The sequence below is a fragment of the Poecilia mexicana genome, unplaced genomic scaffold (genome assembly GCF_051168715.1).
Source record: "Poecilia mexicana isolate PSO_F unplaced genomic scaffold, ASM5116871v1 scaffold_8, whole genome shotgun sequence".
Taxonomy (NCBI): Eukaryota; Metazoa; Chordata; class Actinopteri; order Cyprinodontiformes; family Poeciliidae; genus Poecilia; species Poecilia mexicana.
In genome coordinates this window covers 19,182,999-19,208,359 of record NW_028263377.1, presented here as the reverse complement: position 1 = coordinate 19,208,359, position 25,361 = coordinate 19,182,999, and the positions used below count along the sequence as shown (strand labels likewise).

Genomic DNA, 25,361 nt, shown 5'->3' with positions numbered 1-25,361 from the left:
CAAACTCTCCAGGCTTTTCTGTGCAAATAAGTTCATTTTATGCGCAAGTTAGATCCTCCAGCAAATGGGTGCAACTGTGAAATGTCACCATACCAGAGAGGCAAGTTGTTAAAATGGTTTCCTTAAAAATGTAGATTTAACATGTGCCTTGCTGACTATATTAATACATGCATATATTGACAGTTTTTATTTTTAGATTATTTATAGTAACACAGCTCAACTGTGTCTCTGTTTTCAGTGGGAACAGATAAAGTGTCCGGAACACACACGATTATTCAGATGTGAGCGCCGCACAACAAACAGATCAAGTTCTTATGCGTAAGAAGGTAGATTAAAAAGTACTAGGAAGACCGTGGAGTTTTTCGTTGGGCGGGGGGTTGAAGTCAATTTGCGGGGTGGACGGATTTCTTCTAAAGCTGTGAGAAGCACAGACATGCGGCTTAAGCTCAGCATTTAGAGCACAGAGGAAGATAAGCCAGCCCGACTCCAGGCAGCTCTCGGGAGAATCTCCCCTCGTCTCTGTCTTCACTACTTTCTTTCCGTCTAACTTATTTCAGCAAGGCAAAATTGCACCTGGATGTGGTTTTATTAAACTATCCTGTCAAGAAACAATAAAGTATCAAAAACAACATGCCATCACGTAGAAGCGTGATACGTTTCCTTCTTTGTATTTAGCAGATCTTGGTCACAAAGTCCTGACTCAACTCTAATGCACATGACCGCCAAAAAACTTGAAGTGCCAAAAATATAGATCTCCTTCTTGGTGTGACCATCTGGGCAAAGAAAGAGAATTCTGGAAGTATGTTGTGCATTTCGTTTTCAACTGGAAGAGAAAGTGCGAGTAGATGTTTCCACAACGCTTCGCTCTCCGTGCGTATTGTCTGTTTGTAGCCGAAACAGTTCCGTGTGTTCCTTGTCTGTGAGGATCAGTGGACACACAGGCACACAAACATATCAGTCATTTATGGGTACAGCTAAAAACAAACATTAGGTGCGCAGTGTGACATATCGGAGCCTAAAGGATTTATTTTTATTCTATAATTAACACACTTGTATATGTGCTTCAGCTTTATGTGGTGTAGATAAAATGGTAAACAAAAGATGGAAAGTCCCAACCTCACACGACTCAGAGCATGAGAACGGCTTGAATGTGCTGCTAATGACTTCCCCAGTGTAATCCTGGGTCTTAAAGGAGGAACGCTCAGAAGCTTCCCAGACCACTTTGCCGTTTTCGAGACTGTTGCTCTTTGAACACAGACCTGCAGAGAGAGCTTCCACTGTCAAAGTACGACTGTCTGCAGCATAAAACCTGCTTAATAGCACGTTTTTGGTCGAGTTCAAACATAGGTTGGTAGACCACAATTCAGATGGAGGATCAAAATACGTAACACTGTTCTTCCTTTTGGTGAATGCGGGGAGCAGATTCAAACGAGTGGCTCTGCATGCAGGAACAAAACTATTTGTTCTTTTGTAAGAGATGAGGCTTGTTAATATCCATGTCAGCGTTTACTGTAATTAAATCTGCTTACCAGAAGACCTGCAGCTGATTAATCATTACAGTTTCCTGTTTCTACTTGCAAAGACACCAAGGTACAGTTCTAGATGAGAGTTAATTAGGCAACCATTTTCCCTTTTCATAACCTCATTTAATAGCTCAACTATGTTGTCTAAACACTTAAATAAAATGCAACATCAGCGTCAGCTCAGCAGGCAAGACTCATAAAAGCAGTACCATCCCACAGCGTACAGGGCCACATGTCTGCTAGCATGTGAAGTAATGCTCATCAGGGATGAAGGGGTGGCTACGGGAGGTTGCTAATAACAGCTGCCAGATGTGCAGAGTCCCCCGAGTCCCGCACACATTCTCACAGACAATGGAATGTTTGTGAGGAGCCCCAACAGGAAGTGAGGTCAGGCCTCTTGACCCCTCCCCTGAAAACCCAGAGAGAGCTGTAGCAATGGGGCAGTTTTAGCTGAGCAAGCCCCTGAAAGTGTGCCATGGCTAGGCCACGGACAGTGAGCATGGCAGTTCATAAAAGCTTCCTGCAATTAGATCACAGGACCTGCTGTCTTTCTGTAGAACGGGGCTGGCTGTAAGAACGGATGGCCAAAGTAATTAAAACTGTTTGTCAATTACAGGCAAATATAACAACTTCTCTACAAACTGTTTTTATTAGTGAGATCCTCCAACCACACACCAGGTGCCAGCCGCAGGTGAGCTGTGTGACGGATTAAGTAAAAATGTGCTTTTCTTTCAAATTCACTGTGACACCACATGGCCCGACGTTACTCACAGTGGAAACCAAGTTGTATAAACCAAAGGATTTTGAAGAAGTGCCATCTGCTTCCTGTCCCGTTTGTGGTCAATTCCAGAGTATCTGAAAGTCACCCACTGTCACGCAAACCTTTCATTTTACAATTTCATTTTCGCTATTTGGAAGTATTTATAACTTGGGAATTTGGGTAATTTCCTCATTCCTGATTTGGGAAACTTCACAAATCTTAACGTGGCACAAAGTAATCCCTGATGAAAACCTGAATCTCTTGCACAGAAGTCAGGAGGGATGTTTTTGCGAGCTAAGTGATGCATGAGAACACTAAGAAGCCCCTTCCTTTCACAGACGCATGACTTCACTGCCACTAGGGATGACTTTCAGGATAATGACTGAAGACATTATTACCCTCCACACAGGAGGCTGGATAGTAGCTCATTCTCTGCAGGCAGCACCTGCAGTCTCAGACACAGCCCAGGTGACTAACATGCTCTGACTTACCTTCACCTCACCCCTTTAACACATGAACTCATAAAATGGGTTAGAAATTCAATGGAAATTAGAGTTGGAAAACATTTCATCACCGAACAACATGGAATTATATTCATATCACTGCCGTGGCATTTCTGCCAAAAGAAGCTGTGCCAATGAGGTGTAATGTGTAATCCTCACGGGCATTACCAGCTCGAGCCAAATTACCACCATCTCCATAGACGTAACAGCAACATAACCTTGATTAGAACATTTTAGCTTTTTAGGGTTGTGTCAAAAAAACAACAAATAATAATAATTTGATCACCAATCTTCCACTTTTAACCCAATATTGCTCCTTTTTATACATACTAAGCTACAGCTGTTGTAAAAAAAAAAATAGTGAAATTAAACTATTTACAATTAGTTTCTAAGTGTTTATGTGTGAGAAGAGAAAAAAAAGACATTTGTGAACATGCTGCTGTAGTGACAGGATAGTTTACAGTGGGGATGCCAAACACATTTACATTTTGGGCCATATCAAGATCATAAATGTCCTCAAATGGCTGATTGTGGCAGAATGCGTTGATAAAACCCATGAACAAATTTCTAAAATATGAATGAATAGCTATTTCTGCCCTCAGTACGTCTTAAAGTTAAATCACATTGAACCACAATGATGTAATTTGGCAGCATACAGGTAAAAAACTGATTCAATTTGATTAATAGAACAATGTTTACGCAAAGAAATGTTACTTGAAAGTGTTCACTTAGGTGTTTTGTTAGACTTTAGAGGGCCACATAAAAAGTTATGGCGGACCAGATTTGGCCCCCCGGCCTTGAATTTGACACATGTGGTTTACGGATAAGGTTGCTATTAATCATATTTAAATAAATAAATAAATAAATAAATAAATAAATAAATAAATAAATAAATAAAAACACAAATTCAACAGATTTCCGCTAAACTGGATCATGGGTAAACATGGGTTTGATCTAGCGTCCAACTTCAGAGGTAAATGATACAGGAATGGTTTCTGTAAGTGATGGGCGTTCATATTTTTTTTTCTTTTACCGTCATACTTCTCTTTTAGGAAGTTTCTAATACAACAGAGATCAAATTAACGGGACAAGAATTGCATTTCAGTTTATGCTGGGTCACCGCAAATATCATCAGGAAGTGCTTTACAAGAGCAACAGGTGTGATACATTTTAATGAACATATAAAGCGAAACAGACAGTAAAAATTATTTTTTCTTTTTTTTAATCTCAGTTACATCTAGTAAGTATGAGTACAGCGGAGACAATTGTTTAATATAAATTTTTTTCCCCTTTCTGCAGTACAGCACCAGCGGTTGTACTTGTGCCACAGTTTGAGAAGAAAAAAGAAGTGAGGAGGTGGAACATCTGGATTTCATTCAGTACGCTACAAAGTGGTAAGGAAAAAAAAAATCCCCCAGAAATAGGTTTATTTTCCACATTAATTCATGTCCACCAAAAACTACGCCGTTATTTTCTAAAACAGTGAATCGCGGCTTATGACGTTTCCACACACCCCACACCGTCTCTCTACCGTGTGGGTGTGTGTTGGTGTGCGAGAGCGCAGTCTATTGTGTGTGTGCCTCCCAGAAGCTCCTCGGCCCCGTAGAGCTGTTGTTCCCAGCGAGCAGCAGGACAATCAGACGGACTGCTGGATTAGGAAGGACAAAAGAGAAAGTGTGATTTTTTATTTTTTTTTTCGATTTACCCTCGTCTCGGTCTCTGTCTGAGTTATGAGTCTGGATCGCATCAGTTCCCGTTTTTTTAAGGAATCATCGCGCTGTCGGCTGAACTTTGCTTCTGTGGTTCAACACAGACCGGTATGGATTTAGTTACCACAGACTAGACAAGACATGCTGTCTAGTCGTCCACTAAAGTTTTGATTGACACCGTTGGTTCCCGACCCCAGAGCGGAGGAAAACAGCGCAGCGTTTTCAGTTTTTAGGTTGTTTTTTATTTATTTATTTTTTTTTACATTTTTTTTAAACACGTGTGGGGACATTTGGACGCAGTTTTTTCACCCCTGTTGCTCCATACTCTCTTTCTCATGGGGTAAGTTGTGCGCTCTTCTAATACATATATATATAAGTTTATTGTGACAGCATGTGCTGGAGCACACGAACAATAGGTTCCGCGCTTCCCGTAAGTATCCTACGTGATACATCGAATCGATTCTTGGGACTTTGCGCGTTTCACAGAAATGTTTCATGTTCAGAACCCCATCGTCTGTGTACTCTCCCCTGATTTGCAATGTTTCTGTGAGTCAAAACGCGCGCAATGATCAACCGAACATCTGAGTTTACGACGAACTCTGGAAATGTTCCAGTGACGAACTCATGACAGTATGATCGCCCACAACAAGCGGCACCTCTGCACGCTTCAGCTCCAAACGCTGCTGTGGGTCCCACGTGACAGCTGTGCTTGTTAAACGTTCTGCTTTTTTAGTGAAAACACTTTGCAGTGATAAATGTCCACGCACAGGTCCATCCTATGCCCGCTGCATCATTTGCCGTGGAGTTGTTTAGGAGCCTCGCAGCTCCTTATTGCCGTTGCGCAGCCCGCTGCGCCCCCTCCTCCCCGCCCTCCACTCTCTGACCCTACGCTCCGATGCTGTCCAGGCTTGTTCATCCGTCACTCTAAAGAGAGCATTGTATTGAAAGGATGTATTAATAAGACAAAAGCCCCCATTATCCCCGTGTATAGGAGTTAATCTCGTGGGGTTTGAGCTGCAGCTCAGAGACTCTTGCAAGGAGTGACTTAACAGGGCACAGTTTGTCAGCAGAAATGGACGTTGCACAAGTTCTTTATGCACACATTTCATCATGTAAGGTTGCCCTGTGTGGTCAAGTTTAAGTCTTCCTTTAAAGATCGTTGTGCCGATGAAGGATGCATGGGTGTCAGGGCTCCAGAAGGCGTCCTGGGAGATTCCTCAAGTCACGGTGTGATAAGATGATAAGGCAGAGGAACTAGTGTTTATTGTCCTGATAAAGAGCCCACATCCTTCAACCTCTAGCCTGTGCTCGACCTGGTTCACACTGCACCGCGTGGAGCTCATTAACAAGCTCCCTGAATCTGCCTGGGCTTGTGAGTGTGCTGTCTAAACTCTCAGCTGCAGCAATGGGACAAAAAAAAAAAACAAAACAAGAAAAGCAGGCAGGGGTCCTGAAAAGCTTGTTTAATTCAAGCAAGCATCAGTGTGATAACATCAGGAATAAGGGAAGAAGAGGAAGCTCCTTCAGCAGAGTTTGGATAAGATTGTTGAAAGGGCTGTCAGCAGACTGAATGATGCTGCAGCTGGATGAGGGCTGCTGTCTTTGTTTCGGGCATGCATGACCACCTCTGGACCATGATCAGCTGGAGACAGGGCAGGTGGATGCGGCCACATGCCCGTCGATATTGCATTCATGCGATCACATGGCTCACTGGGCCAGCAAAGCACCCGCCCAACCCACCGAACCTGACTGCTGTCGGGTTTTTCAACACTCGCCATGCACAGTCCCTGGACCCTCTCTGGAGGGTGCTGTGAAAGGCTTCAAGACTTTGACCACAACTTCTCACCTCATGGCAGCCTGCTGATGACGTGAAGCACTCAAATTGGGCTCTGCAGAGCCGGGTTATTGACTCACAATCAGCAGGTCATCACCTCAGAGTTCAGGATCTACGTGCTGTTGGCCCAGCTCACTCTGCTCCATGGCTCTGTATTCCTCTAGAAGTTGACTGCTGAAATTTGAGCTCTCTCAGGGGGGCACTGCTAAGGGGTAGCGTGAGAAATTAAGACAAATAGATGAGTTGAATCAATAAATAGATGTATAAGTGCATGCACGGATAAATAAATTAATGGTATTTGAGTGGTGGGAACTTGGAATTGTGGGATTTTTTTTTTTTTTTTTTTTATTGAACCAGTTCACAAGGGGGTTGAAGGCGGGATGGATTTTGGGTGGGTGGTGTCCATCCCTGAAGGATGCTCACATTTCAGCCCGGGCCTGGGAGCGGTCCATTTATAGGAAGCAACGAGAAGGCTTTTCCTCTGGGAGCCTGACTTTTCTTTTGTTGTCTTCTGTCACCACTTTATAGAGTCGGCTCATATGAGCCTTGACTCCGAGAGACGATTGCATGGAGTCACGTGCCAGAGCTGACCTGTTTTTTAACCTGGTTGAATAAAACCAGTGTCGAGCCACAGCAAGAAGACTCTGCGTTTCGACAGAATAGAAACCACAGAAAACGCCAGCAGTCGATGCACATGTTCATAGCTAATTTGAGAGGTTTGTGCGGTGATATTAATAGGGGATTTGGACGGCCATTTGGGTTCTCTGTGTTAAGAGTTCTAACTGGTTCTCTTCAGAAGAAAAACACTTTCCTCGGGTGTGGCAAAAAAAAAAAAAAAAAAACGCCTTCTGTTCGCAACTTACTGAAGTGCAAGTCACAACACACAGCTGACAGCATGTAGACTTCTGACTCACAGCAAGCAGCGAGGAGTGCCCCCAATCAGGGCTATAAATATGGCGGTCTTTGTTTTTTTCTTTTTCCTCATTTCATAAACAGAACTGAAAGGAGGAGGTGCTCAGTCTTGCTTGGAGGTAGAATTACACAGATGAACACTCACTGGCCACATCTGTCTTTCCTTTTTAAAACAAACTTTCTTGGATGTAAAGGTTGAACTGATTATTACATAAACAGTTACATAAACTGATATTTGGTGGAGGGGGGGGGGCGATGACCTTTGAAGGTATTATGAAGGTATTCTTTTTCCAGTAAAGGAGCTCGTTAGTGTAAAAGTGTCCTGTTACATTCCTTTCCCACTTAAAGCACTTGGATAAACCATAAGACCCCCCATGGCCAGGCACTGATGCTTGCAGTAGCATGCCAGGATTTCCTAACGCTTTCTTGCATGTGGATAACACTTCCCTCCTCCTCACATTTCAGACTTGGATCGAGCCTCGATCCCAAAAGAAAGCTGCCAGTTGGACGAAAGGACAGAAACGGGTTGATCTGAGTAGCAGTTCTCCTTGTGGGATGTTGCTCAAGAGTTAGATGCACACAAGAACATTATACCTCCAGCAGGGACAATGACAAGTAGACTCAAAAGCAGGGTTTCTGGTTTGTGATGTGGCTGTGGATGGGATCAGCAGCACTTTGCAACCACTGTTTGGGTTGTACTGTGATTTATGACTTAGATGGGAACAACTCATCTGCTCTGGCAGCAGTCTTAATCAGTGTGGTCATGTCGTGGTTTCTTGACTTTTTGTTTTTTGTTGTTTTTTCGGACATTCTCGGAGTTCACTCTTAAGTGATGCTTTGCTGACCAGGTGCGCATTAAGATGATGTTGTTCCTTCTGACATCGTTGGTTCGCCGTTGGACGTCTTTGTTGTGCAGTCAGCTTGTTTGTACAGCTGCAAAACTCAACAGGATTACTCCAAAACCCCACCCTCCGGAGACCCTGAAATATGTTGGAAACAGTCTTCTCGGATGTTCAGACTTTCTCTACAGCTAGTCAGTCTGCTAAATCCATTTGTTTTATCTGCAACTTAAGATTTTGCGTTGTCTCTCATCCCCCGTAAGCTCCTCTGGTCTTTAAATTTCGTAATAACTGACAGACCTCAAAATTGCGCTAAAGTAATGACGTGTTTTTTTTTTTTTTTTTTTGGTTATAGCTGTTATGAGTAAAGCCTTGGGTCTTTGGATGGAGATTTACCAACAGCCACCCACAAGGATGGTCAAAACAGAGACCAGACAGTTCTCTTAGAAAAGACAGCTTCAGTGGAAGTGCAGCCAGTTTGTGTAACTGACAATGGCTCAACCGCTTCCACTTTAGATGAGCCGTGTCAGGCAGTTTAGAGTAAGGGGATCGCCTTAAACTTCCTTGGAACTGCTCCACCATCGTTCCATCATATATATTAAGCAAGTTGGTAACACTTTATTTGAAGGGGGGTGAATAAGACTGTTTAAACTTTACCTTTAATAACATAAAGTTACCTAATTTTTAAAGTGCAATCAGTAATACTTTTATAACAAATTTATATCAGTAATGATTTCTTGGTTAATGTCAAGTTGTCATAACAAAGACATTTTGAATAATGTCAACTTTGTATTAAAAGTGTCATAATTTACCGAATGACGCTTTATGACAACAGTCATAAATATTCATGAAGGCTTATTCATGTTCATGACAGGTGTTATGTCATGTTCATGACAGTGTCATGACAGTCTTATTCACCCCCCTTCAAAAAAAGTGTTACCAGCAAGTTGAAGGTTGTGAGAGGCTCTGTGTAGAAATTAATCCGGGGCCCACCTTGAACCACCACTGACCTCCTGTTGTTATTGTCAATGCTTGATTTTTTTGTTTTTATTTTTATTTTTAGCATTTTTGCCTTCTTGCATTGCTGTATTTTCATCTTCTCTCAAAAGGGTCAAGCAGCCACAGGAGAAGAGGCTATGACTTATTTATAGATCTAAAGTTTGGATGAAATATTTGCTCAGCTCAGACACAAGAGGCAGGAATTATGATCTTGAGCTTTCAATTCTGGCTGTCAACAAAACTGTTAAACTATAGAGGTTTTCCTTTACATGTGAACTAGGGATGTAATAGTATTTGCACAGAAGGTTTGCACCGCAGACCTTCTCTGCTCAGCCCACACGTGTAATGAACGGATCCAGCCTTGTTTTAAACCTACACAGATGCAGAACCTTTATGTGCGTGACTAAGGGGCACAGTTCAATTTTCCGTTGTGCAACTTTAAAAGCACACTCCAAGCTATCAGTTAAGTGTGCTGTTTGGGAACATTAATGTTTCCCAAAGCTTTCGCCACTGTGACGATGGAGAGAAAGAAATCAGCAGAACCAAAGCTCAATGTCAGCATTTTCTAACAGCGGTTATGTAGCTGACTTCACACTGATTTTAATTATTCACTTGAAACCACCGAAGGTTTCAAGCAATCAGATCGCACTGAGAAATCAGCAAAAGCAGACATGCAGCTGTATGTCGGCATTCTGCTGAGAGGAGCCCAAGTTTGTAAACTGTGTTGTTCTTGCATAAAAACAACTCCAAAGGGATTTACATGTATTTTGAATATTAAAAAAAAAAATTAAAAACAACAGCATTAACCATTTTCAGTGATTTTATTAATTGACCAAATCAAGCAAAAAAATTTCCTTCCCTCTTTTTTAAATACTGAAATATATTGATAAAATCATATTATTGTTACAAAATGTAAATGTTCCTTATGCACTCTTGAGTAGAGTAAACAGTTATGTAGATATGTTTGTTTTTCTTTATTGAAACTACTGGAAACCACCCAAATTGTGATGTAAAACCAAAGTGCAGCTGTTTTGCTGACAAGAAGGAACTTAAGTTCCACATATTTTGTTTGTAAAAAAAAACAGTCCTTTTCCTAGGCTATGAAAAATCCCTCAACAAGCCAAAAGTTAAATAACAAAATAATACTTGCAAAAACTTTATGCACTTGATTCTTATTTTTTGGGTATATTCCGTATAACTAATCTTTACAGAACCAGTTTTTTTTTTTGTTTGTTAGGTAAATTAATTCCCTTCTTTAGGGAAAACAGAAAACAACCCCTAAAGTTCTGGGTAACAACTGTAGAGTGTGTGGACATTACAATGTTCCCTCTCCAGGCAACTGTGTTTTTCTTCCACTAAAACAGGATTTTGTTTAATGGATCTGTGTTTGCCAGAGGAGTCTAAAATGTGTTTCCTATAACAGCCAATGAAAAGGAAAGACTGAGGGCTCCATCAAGTAAGATTAATACTGTTGGCCCTGAGGAAAATGCATTCAGGGATACACTGTGCTTTCTTGTGCTAGCCTTTGTGGATTTTTGTAATTTTCCGTCAGATTGCACTCCAATATTATTTATGATGTTTTTTTGTTTTTTTTTTGTATTATTCCTGGGTTGTTTACAGCCCTGTTAATCAGTGCAAAATCAGTTTAATGAACAACCCTAAGGACTTGCAAAACACACTCTGCAATGTATGTTGTCATAGCTCGCAATGCAACAAATAATCAGGCCTCTCACAGCTTTCCCAACAAAACAAGAGAACTTGAGAAAGGGTGGAGCTCAAGGTCGATCTACAGAGTAGAAAATGAGCAAAGAGCCGAAACAAAAGACGCCCAGGGAACTTGAAAACCTTTCATTAGGAGAGATCCAAATATAAAGAGAACAACACTGAAAGGTGTGAGAGGTTCAGGGTGCGTGAAGCTCAGATCAAGCACGATTCATGCCGTTGAGCTTCATGTACATCTGACCTACTGTCTCTCTCTGCAACCGATCTGCCCGAAAAGGAACTGTGCAAAGTGGATGTGCACATCTGACACACTCGAGTCCCAACATTTAGAGTGTGGTTAACACTAGCCCCCTTTCAGGCACGCAACCCTAACTAACTCGCATCAGCACTTCTTATATGAGGTCTACCTATGTCCCAGACGCAAACAAAAATTCTGCGTAGCTAACTAACGCATGTGGTGAAAACCCCAGGACAGCTAAACACCTGAGATCACATCCTGTCTGTAAAGGAAATGCACAAGTGAACAACAGTATCACCTTTTTTCTGAACATGCACATTTGAGTTGGGTTGGAAAACACTGTTTCATGAAGCAAAGCTCCTAAACTGAGAACTGACGGCCCAGTGTGGGATGTAATGAAGATTTCTATAAAACGGCTTCAAGTACAGGCCTCTTTCAAATGTGCGCTAAATAAATCTGTCTTAATGTGCATTTAATCACTTCTCTGTGGCCCCCATCCTTTGATCTCTGAGGCAAGTTTAAAATTTACGCAGCAAAGAGGGGGTGTTGGGCTAGAGATGATGTGGCTTTGGAAATCAGGGTTCAGAGTCAAGTAGAAATATGCAAATTAGAGCAATTTAAGAACCTGAATGATTTGGAGAGCAGCTTGAAGTTGACAGAAATGGTCTAAGGGTGACTGTACTAATTCCCCATCTGGGAAGAGTGAACAGACTAGAAAAGGAGAGGGGGTTATGGTTCCTGAGGCTACATGATGCCCTTCTTTACACAGCTCTTTGTTTTTACATCCTCTCGCTGTCACAAGTTGCAATAAATAAAGCATTGCCAATCAGGAGAGATAGCATTGCCCGTAGAGCAATAGAAAAAAAACAAAAAACAAGTAACTCTGAAAGTGAGAATTTAAAAAAAAAAGCAAAAAAAATTATATATAGATGTTTTTACTTCAGACTGACAGATTGGATGCTTCACAAGGGCGGTTGTGCTCAAACTGTCAAGAGTTTGACGAGCGAAAGGGTAATCCCTAATTATATGATGAAACCCCACGTATTGGGGACACACACTGCCCCGATGTCTTATAGATTATATGCAGCGTTTGTGAAGCTTGAACGTACATGGGAGAGGACAAAGAGAGAGGAAGGCATGGCGTGTGTGGCTAAAATTAAACATTTGACACAAACAAAAGGTAAAATGCACAACAGGGAACAGTTTAATTTTGCACGAAAAGAGGAAGAGCTTCACTCTTGTCCGAAAAGCTCTGATGCAGCTATGACATTGATACAGTTTTGAATTTCATACTTCTCTATTTAAAAATAGGGATGTGTTTTAGTCCTGGACCTGTCTGATGAGGGACAGTCTCTTCTTTGTTGTGTGTGTGTGTGTTTGTGTGTGTCGTGAATTGGCTGCTCTTTGAATTGAGGTTCCTCTCTAAAGACAAAATGGTGAGATGTTACAAGACCCCATCTCATATTTTACATCTTTGAACACACACGGCCTCCTTCTAGATTACTCTTCTCCTTCACTTTTGGCTTGTCTCTTGTGACCTTTAACAGAAAAAAATCTAATCTACTTCCTACCCTTTTATCCTCTTGCTTCTGTTGCATACATGCAGTGCACAGGAAATCACTGCTAAAATGTGTGAGACTCCCTGTCTCTGTCTTTCCAGATTTTGCTCTCTCGACTTCTGAAGTAGAGCGGTAAGCGCTGAGAAGGTGTCCAGATGAGTGGAGCAGAGGTCACACTCAGAGCTCTGCTGCTGACAAAAGCTGTCAACCCTTCTTTTGATGACATCTAGAGATACAAACATGTTGCGATAGCTTTGAGGACCTGAATGCATTTCTTCTGTGGGTAAGGTGACATTTACTCTGTACTCTAGTGAGAACTTCTGCTTGACTTTAATGCAACAACAGGGGCGCACGATGATCATTTCTGTTTTGCTACAGCTGCACTGCGGTGTAACACCAAAACAAAGAAGCGTGTAGATTCTGACTCTACTGTTTGCTTTTGCTTTTGCTGATTTTATTCCCCCCCAGCTATAGAGATGTGTGGCGCAGGTGTCATTCGAAGGGCCAGAATAAAGTTCAGTCGTGTCACGGCAGCCGCGACCCAAATCCACCTCCTCCCAACAGCAGTTGGAGGCAGGCTGGAAAAATGAATAAATTCTGGTGAACAATCAATAGTTTGGCTGTGCTTATGTGAAACAGTTATCGCACACAGATGGAGGCCTGGGGTCCAGTGATTGATAACACAGCAGAGAGTTGCTGCAGGCATCGTATGTGGCCACTGTGTTTTCTGGTGGCACATTATGACTCCATAGTTCAGCTCGATAAAAAACCAAAAGCCTGCCTCGGGGGGGTCATCTGAGTGCCACGCAGGGGTGGAGATGGGAACGCAAACATCATCATGACACAGTTTATGAATCATAAAGTGGGGGCAAAGACGCACGCTTGTACCACTTAAGGAACTTCTTTTGAAACGTTGTGGGAGTTGTGGTGAAACTTTGTGGTGGGAATAGCTGCGTTTCCTTCTCATCTCTGTGTGTGTGTGTGTGTGTGTGTGAGAGAGAGAGAGATAGACATGTCAACACTTGACTAGGGGAAATTTGTGACTATTGTACATGTTACATGGAATTTTCCTTTCGGGAGACTTTTTCTGCCTCATTTTTTGTGCCCTGATTTTTAAATATAAGTTTATAAGTTTGTACAAAACAAAACAAAAAAATTTACTGCCTTTCTCAGGTTGGCAGAATTTCTGTATTTATAGATGCCAGAATATTGTGATTTTGTTGTATCACTTTTCAAATTTATGAATTTACACACGTTAAGACTATGACGCTTCTTTAAAAAAAAAAAAAAAAAAAAAAAAAAACGAGAAAGCCGTTTTTAAAATCTCCTGGGAGGTTAATTCGCAACATTTAACTTAAATTAAATCACACCTGCTTTCTCATATGTCGTCATGGAAAAATTTACAGGAAATTCAACGCAGCAGTAGAAAACGGCGTATTTCTTCTACTCTGCTTGGTGCTTAATTATTTGACGCATAAAAGAGCCTCGGTCATTTATTTAAGCAATTTTGGGTGCTTTCAAGCACCCAAACGAACCAGAGTTCATTTCCCCCAATTAATTCGGACCTTTTGTGCATTTGAGATCACAATTAAGCAAACTCTGGTGCGGACCAAACAACCGGACCAGCGGTTTGGTCTCGGTCTGGTCTCTGCATCATTCAGGAAAAGAGACTGGTTCTCTGTTTTAAAAGTGTTTTGGTGTAAAATGTGCATCTTGTGAAGGTCTTGGCTGAAGCTGGTGATACAGTGTCAGTATCCACAGTGAAATGAGTCCTTTAAGCTGAATGGCCACTCGGAGAGGAAGAGGCCGTTAGTCCAAAGGCGTCAGAAAAAGATTGGAGTTCATAAATTCACATAGGGTAAAAGATGTTTATCTTTGGGACACGTCATTTTGTGTTATAGCTTAAATTAAACTGTTTGGGTATAATGATCAGCAATACATTTGAAGTAAAAAGAGAGACGTGTAATCCTGAGTACTTTCATCTCAACTGTAAAGTAAAGTAAGGTGGCAGCAATATTTTTGCATGGACACTTTTACAGAAAAAAACAACAACTGTTGAATCATTTTGGGGCTTTTAGCAAATGTGATCTAAAACACGGGGTGCCTTTAAATCTCAACTTAAAACCCACCTGTTTAGAGTTGCTTATGGCTAAATTAGGATTAGAGTGTGGGTTTTGATGTCTTCGATGTTTTTGATGTTTTTATCTTTACTTTTTATCTATTTATTAATTTCTTTTAAATGGTGTTTTAACTAAAACTCTGAGGTGTGAGAATCCTTATTAAATGGCGTTTTGACTAAAACTCTGAGGTGTGAGAATCCTTATTAAATGGCGTTTTGACTAAAACTCTGAGGTGTGAGAATCCTTGTTAAATGGCGTTTTGACTAAAACTCTGAGGTGTGAGAATCCTTGTTAAATGGCGTTTTGACTAAAACTCTGAGGTGTGAGAATCCTTGTCAAATGGCGTTTTGACAAAAAATCTGTAAATTCCGTCCTGTCAGCCGACGGGGCCTGGATAATACCTGTGTTAAATGGACGGCGGAGTCCGGCGACGACAGGCGCTTAAATTCTGTAACAAAAGTATGTTTTTATCTTTGTTTTAATCTTTTTTAATCTTTTTCTTTTTTTTCAAAATCTCTTTGTCTTTCTTACTGTTTATTCAATGTCACATGCTGTTCTTATTTTTCCTTTAATTAAATGCCTTGCTGCTGAAATGTGCTATACAAATAAAATTTGATTGATTGATTTTGATTGATTGATTGATTGATCTAACCACCTAAAACAGGAGTCATTGTCAGACATTAAAGGGAAAATGTTTTGTGTCTTTTTATGCAGAATATGCAAATATCTGTATTAAATTGTACATACTTGGTTTAATTCTTGTCTGTAATTTATTAAACCATGTCAACGAAACACTAAAGGGTTAAAGAGTCAGCAGAGGAATGTAATAAATGAAAAAAAAGTGAAGGAAGAAGAAAGATGTAGGTCACAGTTCTTTTACAGATAAGATGAACCTTTCTATTAAAAGCTGTGAAACTGACAAGGAAAGAACTGATCGCAGTAGTTGTGGCAGAAGTAGTATGGTTCTCTGTGATCATTGTGGATTATTTAATTTCTGTTTATAAAAATGGCTTTCAGCCTGATGTCTCTTAGCAAAGGAAGTCATTAAACCACTGAAGATAAATAGGCTCCAACCGTAATTAATATCCTTTTATAATAATCCTAGCATTAAAAAAAAACATTCCTTTTAAAGTCTAAACACACATCCTTTAGAGTAGCACCAGAAGCTGGATTGGTTGTGTTTGTTATTGCTACAGCGGCTTGTGTGCAAGGAGGATGAAGGGCAGATGGGAGAAGATACGTTACGTTTACGTTTCAGACCACAAACTGCTGAACTGCCACACAGGCTTTTGTGACTCATCTGACTAAACAGCCTGTGAAAACATTTGAATGCAAACAAGATAAGATGCAAATACAAACTGCCTAAATTTCAGCTTTTTTGTGTCTTATCGAAGACGGTTGCTGCAGATCGTGAGGTGGAAATGCCGTCTCAAAGCCGGGGAGCCTCGTTGATCCAAGAGCTTTTACACCAGGAGAAAGTGGAGTGAGGTTGAAGTGCGGTGCCACGGCTCGCAGGCGATGTAATGACGCGGTGTTGCTTCGTATTTTAGAGAGGCGGCAGTCTGCTAATTGGGGCTTATCGGGTGTTTCTGGGAAAGCACCAGAGGGCTTTTGTGCGGTCTTCAGTCCCATGTTGATGGAGGGAGGCCTGTCTCCTGATAGGATTATCAGGTAGCAAGAGTCAGCTTTCAAGCGCAAACCTTTTGCTTCATCTTTTGCATGGTTTTTTAAAAAAAGATTTCTGTGCAAAATACTGTGCAGCTGTGATATGTGGTGTTGAAATGTGGGCAGAGCTGCGACAACACAAACCATTCGGTGGCATGAGTTCATGGGAATGTGCACACGAACACCTTTTGAATCTTTTCTCACATGTGAAATGTAGTCTTGGCTTTTATGTTTTTGTGTTTTTGAAAAGGATATCCTGTCTCTTCTTTGGCTTCCTTTTACTTCTGTCACTTGATTTATATCTTTGCTCTTAGGTTGTTTCTTTTTATCACCTCCTAGAAAATGTCTGTGGGCCTTGCTGCTAAATTCAGGCAGGATGTTGAATTTTGTAGCCCAACTATGTCTTCAGCTGTATTTACAATGCAGGACACGCCAGCGATGCTCTGCTTTTTACATAAATAATGGACTTAAAATTCCTGTACTATTATAAACTTGTACTTCCTTCCTCTTCAAACTTTGCATCTCTATAAAGTGTAACACTAATACTGCACTATACAGTTTAATTATACAGACTGCTAAGTAAAACTTACTTATTTTGTCACTTACATATTTTAGGATCACCAAATTGAATCCTGATAGCATCCAATGATTCTGTGGGTAAATATTTATTTGCATATTTATAATATGAGTAGATGGAAAAAGGCAATGCAAACAAGCAAACCTTACCCTGTGTGAATAAGTAACCCCCTTTGGCACCTCATGTTTAATCATGAACAAACTGTCATGAAGCACAAAAGTCCAGTTTCAATTAGTCACACCCAGGGCTGATTGGTGCTTGACCTTTTGACTTAAAGGACCACTTAAATAAAACCTGTCTGGTGATTTGAAGTAGGATAAAATATCTTTAAAAAGTATCATCTGCAAATGGAGAAAATGTGGAGCCTTCCTAGAAGTGGTCGGTCTGTCAACATCCAAAAGCCAACCCGTGCAGGAGTTCTCAAAGCCCTGAGTTAAGCTAAATATTTATGATTCAACAATAAAGAAGAGACTTGGCAAAAAATGCTATCTGTGAGAGTTATGGTGCGAACAAAACTAACACGTGTCGCATTTCTTAACACACGTCTTGGTCATCTCCAGGACTTTCTGGAAGATGTTCTGTCGAGTGAAGAAAAGAAAAAACTGGAAGGTGTGCGTCCCATTATATCAAGCAGAAACCGATAAAAGAACATCAGGCCAAGAGTTAAACATGATGGTGGTGGTGCGATAATCTGGGGACTTTTTTGCTGATTTAACTGGATCAATGAATACTGGTCACTTTCAGAAAAATCCTGAAGGAGAATGTCTAGCTATGTTCTTAGGCCCAAACACACTTAGGTTTTGCTGCAGATCAGTGATCCAAGGCAGACGATTAAGTCCACCTCTGAATGGCTAAAAAAAAACACACAAAATGACTATATTTTGTAATCTCATTGGCATGATCTTAAACCTTTCGTTTGTGCTTGAAGACAGTTAAGTTTGCTTAAGACAATGCTGCAAGAAGTGGGGGCCAAAGTTCTTCATTTCTAAGACTTATTGGCAATAACTGCAAACGTCAGATGGCAGTTTCTGCTGCCAAGGCTGGCACACCCAGTTATTAGGAGAAGGGGGCAGTAATTTCTCTCACATACGTTGCTTCGGATAGCTTTTTTTTTTCTATGATTAAATTAAATCACAATTTGAAAACTGCTTGTATTACTTTCTCAGCTAATCTTTGTATGCTACTGAAATGTATCTGAAAAGCTGAAATTGTGGGGACAAAAAAGCAAAAAGCGTCTTCACGACTAAAAAAAACAACAACTCTTGTCTTACTTAGACTGCTTGGCTGAACCACTGAAGCTAATTTTCTTTAAGTTCTTTCTGTTCTCTGCTTGTCAGGAACAGCATGACTGGATTTTTGACAAGTTTTGTCTGAATGTGTGACGCCGGGTGTCTGGGTCGAACGTGGGGCACAATTTTAACAAAGGCTTATGGGAAGGAGTGGGGCGTGGATGGGGGTTGGTTTACATTGCAGGGAGTCTGTAGTGCGGCTGACCAATCACCAAGGGAAATCCTCCAAATGGCACATGGCAGGTAGAAGGGCAGGGCCAAATACAAAACACTGCTGCAAGCAAACCAGCCTGTCAGGTTTCCCCACATGCAGCCAAATCCCTTATTGACAGACGGCAAAGACTCCTCTGCGACAAGAGGACCTTGAGTTGTCCACACACAGCAGAAGGAGAGACGCAGCTTGTCCTGCAAAAACCAGACCAAGATAAAACAAAGAAAACCCTGTGGCTTTCTTAGCAGACAGAGCTCTGTGGAGATGCAGCATGAATAAAATCATTATCCTCCAATAATGCAACCTAATGTAATTACCCAGCTGCAGTAGGCACATGTGCCTAAGCTCAAGTCTCGCATTTATGTCTATAAATGGAGCTAAAAAGGATGAGGAGAAGACAGGCCTCCTGAGATGGCAGTTCGATAACAGAGTGCTCGACCGCGAATATATTCCTGTTATGATACAGTGTCAGCAGCCAAATGCATGTGTGCTCCTCCGTTATGAAGACAGAAGGCCGCCGCCGTCCACGCTGAAGGCGCCTATTGTTCGTCGTTCTTTCTTGAGGAAGCACTGTTCTCGTTCTAGCTGGCAGCCAGAAGCAGCTGTTTGCTTAACCTACCTGTACGCAGGGGAATATTTCAACTCAATAATATCAGGGTGTCACTATTGACTTTGTGTGGGGAGGAATATTTTTCTTCTTTTGTGCAAGTTTGCACTGAGTTGGTTTTTCTCTGCGAGTGTTCACGTCACAGATCCTCAGATTCTTGCCTTTGTGTCCAGATGCCGTTCCACATGCCTGATCCCCGTCTGCCTTTGTCCCCGTTCTGTCTTTATCTCCCACCCTTCCAGGTTCTGACTCTAAGCCCAGCAGAAGAGTGAGGCGGTCCAGGCGTAGTTTCCATCCATTTATGTAGAAAAAAAAAAAATAGCTGCAGCCGTCCAGGAGAACAAATGCAGGCGGAGGAAGGAATCATCAGTCTTGAATTACCCTGGGAGCTGGTCTGTAGAGGGATCGTGTTACTTTTGACAGGTTTAAGACACCGGCTTCACCTCTAATTAGATTTCCAGAGCCTCCAACTCCTCTTTGTGCTCAGTCGTGAAGCGTCCATCTGTTTAATTTTTTTTTATTTTCTTACATTTGCGAGAAGGCTGCCCCCTATAAAAGACTAATGGGAAACCATGACAGTGGGTGGAGAGGTCTTTTGGCCTTCAGGAGCATAATTCAACTCAAATTAAGTTGAATTGACTACACAGGTGCTTCATTTGGCAAAAAATTTAACATGGCATAATAGTGCCCCAAGTGAAATTTTTTCTTTTCTTCTTTTTTTTTTATTTTGCACCAGTAATATGCAAAAGTGGAAGTAATAGGGCAAAGCACATTCAAGTCTTAACAAGCATTTTCTGTTAAGAAGCCCCCGCTTCTTCCTGCCAGGTATCTGTTTGATTTGCTGCAGGCTTTTCTCAGCTGACTGGAGGTGGATGGGGAGGTGGGCGGTTGGGCAGGTCAGGGCGAGGAGTGCGAGCTGATCCACATGCTATGCTGAAGCTTCAAGAGGTAGCTCGCTAGAGTGGAATGGCTCACTCCGCACAACAATGCGGTGTGTTGACAGCTGAGTGCTCGGACAGGGTTGGAGGAATGTCCCCTTCAGACTGAGAGAGCGGCCCTTTGTTTCAACGCTCACAGAGGATTCTTTCTTTCACCTGGAGAATGACGTCTGCCTGTGCAGGTTCACCGTTAAAAGTCAAAGTAAATGACTTATTCCACTGGTGAAGATTTGAATTTTCCTTGGGAGTATATTGCGGTGACGGTATGCAAAGTGTGAGCAGAGTTTCCGTGTGCAGCGTGCTCTTCGTTTGTCATTTTTGATCGGCTGGGAAGATAAAATGCAAACTTCTTTTATTGTAGATCTCGTCGTTGTTTGCTAGAAATTGTTTGACTTTGGTCTTAGTCTTTCAACGCTTATTTTTCACAGTTCAAAATAATCTACATGTTACCTGGATACATTAAGTACATTAATCTTTGACTTTCTATTTGCTTATTCTCTGTTTGTTTTTATTTCCATTGACACTAACTTTTGCATTCTCTCTTTCTGTTTATCTACAGGTGACGCACATACGGCTCCTGAGACGTGACTGTAGGACAAGCAGCCCCCGTCCCCCTCCCTCCCACAACTGCTTTACTGTCCTTTCCAAAAAGGCAGTAATTGATTCCCTTGAGGCTCTGCTCAACTCCACAGTTTGAATGAATCTTTGCTGCAAAGCCACTGGGCTCTGCCCCCTTGCCACCAAGATGAGCATATACGATCAGTACTATAAAAAGAATCTGATCATAGAATACTATGCCTGTGCTAAGAACGAGACAGTGGCGAACACAACGAAACTCTATCAAGGTAAAAAACAGCTCGGTGAACTTAATCTTGTCCTCGTGGTCCTCTGCATCATCATCATCCTCGAGAATCTTTTGGTCTTACTTTCTGTCTTCCGCAACAAGAAGTTCCACTCAGCCATGTTCTTCTTCATCGGCAACCTGGCGTTCTCTGACCTGCTGGCTGGCTCTGCCTACATAGCCAATATATTGCTGTCAGGGCCAATGACCCTAGAACTCACCCCTGTCCAGTGGTTCATCAGAGAAGGCACAGCCTTCATCGCCCTGGCTGCTTCTGTCTTCAGCTTGCTGGCGATAGCTATAGAGCGCTTTATTGCGATCACCAAAGTCAAAGTGTACGGCTCCACCAAAACGTGCCGCATGTTTCTGTTGATAGGAGCCTGTTGGGTCACCTCGATTCTGCTCGGAGGGCTTCCCATCTTGGGATGGAACTGCATCGACAACTTCCCTGAGTGCTCAGTCGTGCTGCCGCTCTACTCTAAGAGATACATACTATTTGTTGTCTCCATTTTTACCCTCATACTGCTCTCCATTGTGATCCTTTATGTGAAGATCTATTTGATCGTTCGCTCCAGCCAACAGGAAGCAACCAACTCCCAAGCATATTCGCTTTTGAAAACAGTCACAATTGTGCTGGGTGTCTTCATCATGTGCTGGCTGCCAGTTTTTATCTTGCTGCTCCTGGATTCATTCTGCAACATCCATGACTGCCCTGTGCTCCGCAAACCAGATATGTTTTTTGGCTTTGCCACTCTGAACTCTGCGCTTAACCCAATGATCTACGTGCTGCGCAGCAAAGACATGAGGAGGGAGTTCCTGCGTGTGCTGTGCTGCTGGGGTGTGCTGCAGAGCGGCCGGCCGACGGAACGCTGCCTGGTCCAGCTGAAGAGCTCCAGCTCTCTGGAACATTGCACCAACAAATTCGAACACCAGACCACACCCATCATGCAAACGTGTACCACCTGTGTCTGACTTGAGGGCTTTGTGTGTGCATGAAACAGAGGGACGTGATGATGAGGTGGACAGATGTTAGCAGAGAAGCCAGCATGTGCTGGGACTGGACTTCTGGACCGGTTGGGACCCAGCTGTATGTTGGGACACATTACATGACGCAGAGTGCTTTTCACATAAAACTGTGTGAACTTGTTCAATGTTCAGCTGTGAAACAGGTGTTAAAACATTATTAAAGGCAACCAATTCAACATATGAAAAAGAAAAAAAAGTTGAGAAATGTGAAAAAAGCTTTGTAACTAGGTACATTTATCAGTGGATATGGAGCAAACCATTTTTATATATTTTTTTGTCTTTAAACTTGCAAATGTGTATCAACAACCAAAATCAGGATGCGTAACATCCTAGTTAGATTGAGCTGTGTCAATGCAAAGCTTGCAAAAGTTGTACTTTTGACGGTTAGCATGCAGATGGACCTGTGTAACCTTTGACTGCATCACTCTTCTTTGTAGAGAGACAGGTAGAAATCCACCACACCTTTCTATAAAAGAGGAAGAAATTTGCAACAATGAGCACTCCACGTAACCCAGACCACACTGAGTGATTTTTCAGCAAAAAACAACTAAATATTCCCTATATAGCCTTGCTTAACCAAATTGAATAACCACAACAAAAGTACATAATCTGCTTTATTTAGTGCATGATGAAAATGTAAGGCATTTTTGTAAGTGTAATGTTTTTACTATATACTCCAGCTTCCACCACTAACACTTCTTCTCCCATGTTCCCTCTCAAACTGTGTATCTCTTGCTTTTTGTAGTTGTCTTCTAAATCCTAATTGTTTCCACTGAGGAAGGCCAAACCAGAAAGCACATCAGGTTATTTGGCGCTGATGAATTTCACTCGTTAACGGCTCTCAGACTGATTTTTGCCCTGACAGTGTTGTGGCCATATAGCAGCCGTGTACCAATTTCTGCTTGTGCCTTCCTCTGAGAGAGAGAAAAAAGGCTGAATGTATGAATGAAGTGTCGGAGCGCGCGCCCTCCGTTCTAGACAGTATTATAGATCAGGATTTTGAAATGCCAAGTCACTGATGAGCAGAGAGTGGCATGAACAGGGTAGATCACCCTCACTGTGAACTCGTCTTGCACCAAGAACAAGAAATTAATTAATAGTTTATTTTGCTAGCCATAATGCTTTGCGCGACTAAAAGCGTAAACAACCACTCGTCTTTCCAAAGACCCCACCCGACTCCTCACCGCCTCTGTAGGATGGGAGAAGATCCGGTTTCAAAACGCACAGGAGGGATCTGCCCTCCTGGGAGAAATGCTTCTTCATTCTCTGACATAAAACATGCAACTTCCTCCAGATCTAGGAAGTCCTGTTTTCAACTGTCCTTTTCCTGTTGTTCAGGGTTACACTAACCTTCCTGTAGACAGACATTGAAAACTTTTCCTCTCCGTTAGTATTTTTATTTTTTTTTAAGAGTAACATTTGCATTTAGACAGCCAAGTAGAAATGGTGAAAAGCACTTTGGCAGCTTCAGTGATGTTTAAATTCCCCCTGTTTTTTTTTTTACCCCTTTTGGATGGAACAGTGTTTTAATCTGTATGATTTTCAGTGTATGTCGATGTTTTTGTTTGACAAATATTATAAATAGCAATGTGTAATTATGTTGTATCTTTGTACAGTATGTATGATTTTCTGTGTGGTATGAAATGTCTTGTGTGCAATAGCTTTGTGTGTTCTGTAGCACGCTGCCTGTGTTAAATTGGTACAATCCTAAACACTAATGGAGGTACTTAAACCTTTTGTTAAATGCATTCCAGTTTTATCAAATAAATGACATACCGAAACAAATTTTGCGTGCTCGAGTTTCATTTCAGGCTGTGAAGAAATTCGGAGGCAGCTGGGGCCTCTCTGCAGGCCCAGAGATGTTCTGTTGTTGTGCCTAGATCTGCAAAGTATTTAAAATGCAGCATTAAATCCAAACATGCTCTGACAAGGTCAGAGGAGCACTAGCTTCAACTTGAAAGCTGGGAATCGTGCGTGCAAATGCTGCGTGGGCATTAATCACGGCTTTCTTACCTAATAAAATTATTCAGTAGCTTAAAGGCTAAAGCAAGACCGGGCAATGATGGGAAACTGGGCAGAGAGCAGGGATGATGAAGTGGGGTGTGGCGAAGAAAGCTGTCTGTTTTTGAGATAGTTTGTCTTGAGAGAAGCACAGCATAAAACCCCCTGGAGGCATTTTTTTGGGGGGCGTGGAGGAAGTATTGGGGTGAAGGGAGAGACTGACTTATAGTGGCCTTGGGAGAGTTGGGCCTGTTTCCCGTCAGACATCCAGAATTCCTGGGTGGGAACATTGGCTGAATCAATCCCAGGAGGCTGTGCTACTGGGCGGGCTGCCAAGTCTTAGTGCCTTAACAGATATTAAACCAGATTTGGAAACCTGTAGGTGAGGTTTTAATAGAAAATGTTGAAATCCTCCCTTCGCATAAAACCTCTGTTAGTTATTTCTGTGCTTAGTGTTCTTTGGGGTTATTTAGGAGATAATCTCCCAAGACAAAATGGCACCAAGAGTAAGATTTCCCCGTTTGTGTCCAGCAATAAAAACACACTTTACACTTCCGCCTTCAACATTTTCCATTCAATCGCATGAAGACAGCATATAATATCTGTGTTCATATTTAAAGTGTTCTCGTTGTTGGTCAGAATGGCTCTGTTTGGATAGTGGCTACATGATGCCATCTTGTGGCAAAACAGGCAAATAGCTGATCATTTACGAAAGCAACATGTCTGTCACATCACAAATCTTTTAATTCTCTGTGGAGAGCTTCCAATTTGATAAATTAGAAAATTACATACAATTAATTTCCAAGGCATTAGATAAATAATGGAATACTGTCGTCCAAGTCCAGATAAATTTAGAAAAAACACAGTTAAGTATCCCAAAAGCCTGCTGGACAAAATGTGTTAAAACACATTTAACACTTGGAGGCATCGCAGTTGTAGCATCATACTTTAAGGCACTGTTTATTTCCATGGAACAGACAAGGAGAATTATGAACAGTTTCAAGTACCAATCAGTGAAGGACACTAAACAGCTGATGATAAACAGAAATGGCAACAAATGGTAAGTTGCCCGCATTTGCATAGCATTTTTTTTTTTTGCCAAGTTCAGTGACCTCAAGTTGTCTGAATAACTGTAGCTATTCACACCCTTATGGCGGTAAGCCGCACTGTAGCCACTGCTACCCAGAAGCTTGTCTGCCACCGGGGTCCCAACAGGTGAGGTGGGTGAGCTGTCAAAGGGCACAACACAAGGGGCAAACAAACTGGGGGATTGAACCAGAAACCTTTTGGTTACAGAACGAATCCCTACCCCGTGAACCACAGTCAACAACACAATATAGACCTTAAAAGAATAATATTACACTTCTATGACAGCTCAACCAGAGAAAAGGTCTGAATCATATTAACAATCTGTTAGCTGAACTGAAGAGGGTTATAATGCAAAACCTCAAAACCTCTTTAGGTTTTGAAAGTGACTGCAAGGACAAA

At 41.7% G+C, this 25,361-nt stretch overlaps 1 protein-coding gene across 3 annotated transcripts; it reads left to right on the top strand.

The window, feature by feature from the left end:
* The first annotated feature begins 4,315 nt into the window (after window positions 1-4,315).
* s1pr2 (sphingosine-1-phosphate receptor 2) lies at window positions 4,316-23,657 on the top strand. Of its 3 annotated transcripts, XM_014983407.2 has the most exons (3): window positions 4,316-4,835; window positions 12,700-12,881; window positions 20,565-23,657. In XM_014983407.2, exon 3 carries the CDS (start codon window positions 20,703-20,705, stop codon window positions 21,816-21,818), a length of 1,116 nt encoding a protein of 371 aa, XP_014838893.2. In that variant the 5' UTR covers window positions 4,316-4,835; window positions 12,700-12,881; window positions 20,565-20,702; the 3' UTR covers window positions 21,819-23,657. The 3 variants fall into 3 exon arrangements, with proteins under 3 accessions (XP_014838893.2, XP_014838891.2, XP_087863755.1); XM_014983405.2 differs by lacking the exon at window positions 12,700-12,881; XM_088007629.1 differs by lacking the exons at window positions 4,316-4,835; window positions 12,700-12,881 and adding an exon at window positions 12,893-20,207.
* Window positions 23,658-25,361: the final 1,704 nt, after the last annotated feature.